The sequence below is a fragment of the Alosa pseudoharengus genome, unplaced genomic scaffold (genome assembly GCF_046254945.1).
Source record: "Alosa pseudoharengus isolate Yale_2024_CS ecotype anadromous, Long Island Sound unplaced genomic scaffold, YU_APseudo_1.1 YU_APseudo_1.1_scf_3, whole genome shotgun sequence".
Classification (NCBI taxonomy): domain Eukaryota; kingdom Metazoa; phylum Chordata; class Actinopteri; order Clupeiformes; family Clupeidae; genus Alosa; species Alosa pseudoharengus.
In genome coordinates, this window is record NW_027468718.1 from 19,251,660 (window position 1) to 19,256,645 (window position 4,986).

The window sequence follows — 4,986 nt, forward strand, 5'->3', positions numbered from 1 at the left end:
AATAATTTTGGACTTGCCATTTTTCATAAAAATGTTAAAAAAGATAAAAACAATTATTTTTTTTGATTCCATGTTTCTACCACATTGTCTTACAACCTTTTTGGCATGTGGCAGTGTCATTTTCAGTCAGAACAAACATATTGGTCAAGAGAAAATCAACATTACATCAATATTTGCCAGGGGTATGAATAATTTTGTTCTTAACTGTATGTTATAGCCTACATGTGTAAATAAAGGTAAATAAGTTACTGTATCTGTTTGAGTTATATTGGCTAGGCCATTCAAAAAGCACTGATTTGTCTTGAAGCTGGTTCACTTTTTTGTTTATGTAAATTTTTTGTAAAAATACAAAGTAAACTACTTTAGCAAAATGTATGTAACTTACCTAGCTACATTTTGTCTAGAGGAAGCTTTTGTGTAGTTAAGCTTCATTTCATATAGAGTAACTGGTAGCTTAGCTCACTACATTTTCTAAGTAGCTTGCCCATCACTGTCTGTCTATCTGTCTATCTATCTATGTACTACAAAATAGCATAAGGACAAAGTCATGTAACTTGTAATGAATGCTTAAATCTGAACATAAACAATTTTTTATCATAGAAATAGCTAATAAACACAGTCATATGCTAATAAACACACTCACTCCTAGAATGAAGAGGAGGCGAACTTCAGGGCTTGACGGTGCAGAAGCAAAGCAAGCACGTGCCAGCCATTCTCCTGGGTCAGAGGTCGCGACCGCGTCCTCGCCGGCTGCAGCCTGCCCGGCTCCCACAGTGGTCATTCCTGATGACGATGACGATGAGGACGAGGACGAGGACATTGTCATCGACGAAACCAAGAGCACCCCCAAACCCAAGGTGCCGACCTTTGACATCTCCCGAGTGAAGACGGAGCGGCGGACCAGCGAGGTGCCTGGGCTTCTCTTGGACTGTACCGACGACGCGGCCCCGGAGGTGCCCGAGTCCGCGGTGGCGGCGACTTCTGCAGCGACCCCGACCCACGCACCCTCGACAAGCCCGCAAGAGCAACAGGAGCAGGTCAGTACCACCACCCAGACGGAGATGGGCGCTGCTATCAAAGAGGAGAAGGAGGAGGTGAAAAGCACAGCAGAAGACCGAGAGAAGAACAGGACGAAGGAAGCGGAGGTGGAGAGAACAGACACGGGCACTCTAACACTCGCAAAAGAAACGGCAGCGAAGGAAACGGAGGACGAGGCAGCATCAGCATCGCAGATGGACGTGGCTGCAGCAGAGGAGGGCCGCTCAGCAAGTCCACCGGGGAACGAGGCGAGGGGGTCTACAGAGGTCGTGGGCGGCAAAGGAGGCGGTGAAATCGAGGTGACGGCCGAAGCGAATGAGACGGACCCGCTGACAGACGAAGAGGGGGGAGGGGCGGCCGTGCAGCTTCCACAAGAGCCCCAGACCCCGCGGGAGAACGCCCTCCTCATCGAGGCTCAACAGCAGCAGGACCAACTGATGGAGCTGATGGAGAAGACGGCCTCAGAGAGGGACGCGTACCAGAACGAGGTGCACCAGCTCATCGTCAAGGTGGAGGACCTGGAGCAGAATGTCCTGCAGCTCTCCCAAAAGTCCGTGAAGCAAGAAGTGAGCCATCAGGGGTGCCAAACTGACAAGCCGAAGGGCGACGAGAGGGATTACGAAAGCCTCCAACGACAATTAGAGCAGGTTCGGAAAGAAAGGGATGCTCTGGCGGAGGAGAAGAGGCAATGGCAAGAGAAAAAAAGAGGGGAAGGGAGCAGCAGCTCGCCAAAAAAAGGGCAAAAAGGGGAAGAGGGGGCGTGCTCATCTCAGGTTAACGTTGTGGACGATGAACTGGCCCTGCAAGTGGACTTCTTGCTCAGGGAGCTGGACCAGTGTAATGTGGACCGGGATGAACTGAAATCTAAGGTGAGTTGACACTATAAAGGACACTTTTTGTCCTCAGAGCTGCACATAGATTTTTGTTCCAGATCTCGAGCTGTACAACTAGGTCAGTTGACAAAAAGGGGGCACGTAGGGGATGTGACACCACTACATGATGAACCGCTTTTCTCTTACACTCTTTTTTTTCCCTCTGTCACACAGCTGGGCAGCCTGGAGGTGGAAAAGGCAGCTTTGGCTTCCCGGATGGAGCAGCTGCAGAAAGAACTGGAGGAGATGAGAAAAGATGGGAGCAGGGACCCAGCTGGAGCCGCACAGGGCCAGAGTTCAGCCGAGGCGAGAGTGGACTCAGCCAGTGGGTCCTCCCAAAGCCGCCAGGTGCAGGCCGATGGCTCGGTAGAGCAGCGTCGGCAGAATGGGGTTGAGGATGGAGGTGTGATGGAGGTGGAGACCCAGGGAGAGAGAAAGGGTCAGGGGAACAGCCAAACACACGGGATTTCTGACCGGCTTAGCAAAGAGGAAAAGCAGAGGTACGCAATGAGCACACACACATACACACACACACAAATTACCATTGTGTCCTTGTGTAGAGAATTACTCTGATAAAAATATCTGAAGTACAAAAAGTACACAAAAATTGATGTTATTTCAACTTCAACTCAAAAATTTATGCTGCTGTGGATCCTTGATCGCCTGTGACCTAACACAAGTTATGGGACAGGAATTGCCTGTAAAGTGAATAATTGAATTGAGCAAAATTAATCCGCCCCCGTTTTTAAAGACTATTTTTCACATTGAGTTAAATTGGTCGAGAAATGTTATGCTCTGTGCAGGGTGGGTGTGTTTACACATAATTTAGATGTGTCGTCGTGGAGATCTACAGTTAAGAACAAAATTATTCATACCCCTGGCAAATATTGATTTAAAGTTGATTTTCTCTTGACTGATATGTTTGTTCTGACTGAAAATGACACTGCAACATGACAAAAGGTTGTAAGACAATGTGGTAGAAACATGGAATCAAAAAAATAATCGTTTATATCTTTTTTTAGCATTTTTTATGAAAAATTATTCATACCCTTTTTAAATAATCAATGGAAACATCTTTATTTGCATTCTAGACCACACCTTTTTAACAGCAATCCGGGTTTTCAGTCAGGAACGATTATTTGCCATCACTCTGGCCTTGTGCTCACTTTTTTGATGGATTGAGGTCTGGACTCTGGCTCTGCCACTCTAAAATGTTGATATTGTTCTCGGTTAACCATTTCTCACCTTGTTTGGCTGTATATTTTGGATCATTGTGTGGTTTAATGGTCAAATGACGCCTATTGTTGCTGGTCTCTCGGCAGGCTGCCTGATCTTGAACGACAACTTTCAGGCTACTGCACGCTAGCGCAGCTCCTTAACCACTACACTACCACTGTCTATACATATGCTCATTTTGGTCATAAAAATTTGCCATCAGATAATTTTATTTTATGTCCTCCTTCAGTTATGACACTAGAAATTAGCATATTTTTATCACAAAGTATTTGCTTGTATGGACTAATTTCTTTAAACCCAGAGGCTCATCTGGTTTTGCAGAAACATAACCTTTGCCATGATTACTGTATTTTCGATACATTTGAGGTTGAAGTCATATGCAGCATGAAGGGCATGGGGGTTGAATGTGTTTGGTGTAGAGGGTGAATGGGTATATTTAGATTTAAAAATAGGGGGAAAGTCTCAAAGGACATGCAGTTACTAGATGCTTCAGCTGTCATCTTAGACAAAACTTCTGTGACCGAAGATCCATTTATTGTTGTCTCTCTTCCCTCCTCAGGCTGAGTGAACTTCGGCGAAGTGTGGGTCGCCTTCTGGTCACATTTGTGCCTGCTCTTGACCTTAATCAAGTTAACTACGAGTGCTCTGTCATCGATGAAATTCTAGATCAAGTTATCCAGGAGATCTCGCAGAGTGAGAATGGGATTGATGCCACTTAGTCTAAACCAAAACCATCTTGGGGTAGAAAAAGAACAATAAACAAAACTCAAGTCTTTTAAAGATCGTCATAACATGCTTCCTTTTATATCTAAAAATGGAAAAAATAACCTTGTTGAATGTACCGGTACCTTTTTTCTATATTGTACATAATTTCACAAAAAAATATTTTTGTACTGCTGCTTACTTTGTTATACATTAAAAAAATGCACTTGCACTGACTACTGTACTGAAGATTAAAAAAGTGTAATTTTCTTTTGGATCGCCACCAATCCAGTGGATAAGAACTCATTGTTTATTTTATTTTATTAATGAAATTCAGAGAAATGTGCACAACTCATTACCACCAGGTATATACTTTGTAGTTGACAGTAAACATGTTAAATGGTGAGAATGTTCCTTTTAGTGTTTTACATAAGCTTTCACCCTAAGATATTCTGTTGTTAATATTTTAAATGTATTAGTTGTGGAAGGCATATATTTTTCCTATATCTCTTTAAGTAATCATGTGAGAGATTTTGTTATGTTTTATGATGTTCATTTGATTTTTGGAGTGTAACTAACAAGCAAAATGGGGAAGGGCCCAGTAGAAATCAGTCATGTTGGGTCAAGAAATGAACCAATTCAATATTTCAACAGTCAGTACATTCTGGGTTTGTCTGCATTACAGCCTCTCTGTTTGAGTGCTTTCCTTTATAGTCCATAGGCATGTTAAGTTGTTGCCAAAAGATGTTCTGTCAGTTCTTTTACAATCTGTGTAAATGTCCCTGATATTTTTGTATTGTTAAGTATGTTTGCCTGGATGTTAACTTACTTTACATATTTCAGACTGTTATACATATATTTCATTACCATTTTTCTTGACCAATAATAAAAAATGAGTGGAAAAGATTAAGTGTTGTCAGCGTTTGTGATGTTTTTTGAAGTGCATCTTCATCTCAAGTGTGTTAAAAATGTAGAAAGTAACAATGTTTCTAGTATTGGGCTGACGCTTGGTCTCTTTTTCGGCTGTTTTTCGCTTTTCGGCCCACTCTAAATGCGCTCTAGTGGCGCAGCTATGAACATATTATGTGACGTAGTCCTCCAGTGACACTTCTGTTTTGACCGCGAATGAAAATCAGAG

At 43.1% G+C, this 4,986-nt stretch overlaps 1 protein-coding gene across 1 annotated transcript in view; it reads left to right on the forward strand.

Annotated features, from left to right (window-relative positions):
• morc3a (MORC family CW-type zinc finger 3a) overlaps window positions 1–4,747 on the forward strand; it is a 28,644-nt gene extending 23,897 nt beyond the window's left edge. Inside the window, exons 17-19 of the mRNA XM_076263456.1 lie at window positions 650–1,907; window positions 2,085–2,410; window positions 3,706–4,747. Coding sequence (XP_076119571.1) covers window positions 650–1,907; window positions 2,085–2,410; window positions 3,706–3,865 — 1,744 coding nt within the window. The 3' untranslated portion in view covers window positions 3,866–4,747. The remainder of the gene's footprint in view (window positions 1–649; window positions 1,908–2,084; window positions 2,411–3,705) is intronic.
• Window positions 4,748–4,986: the final 239 nt, after the last annotated feature.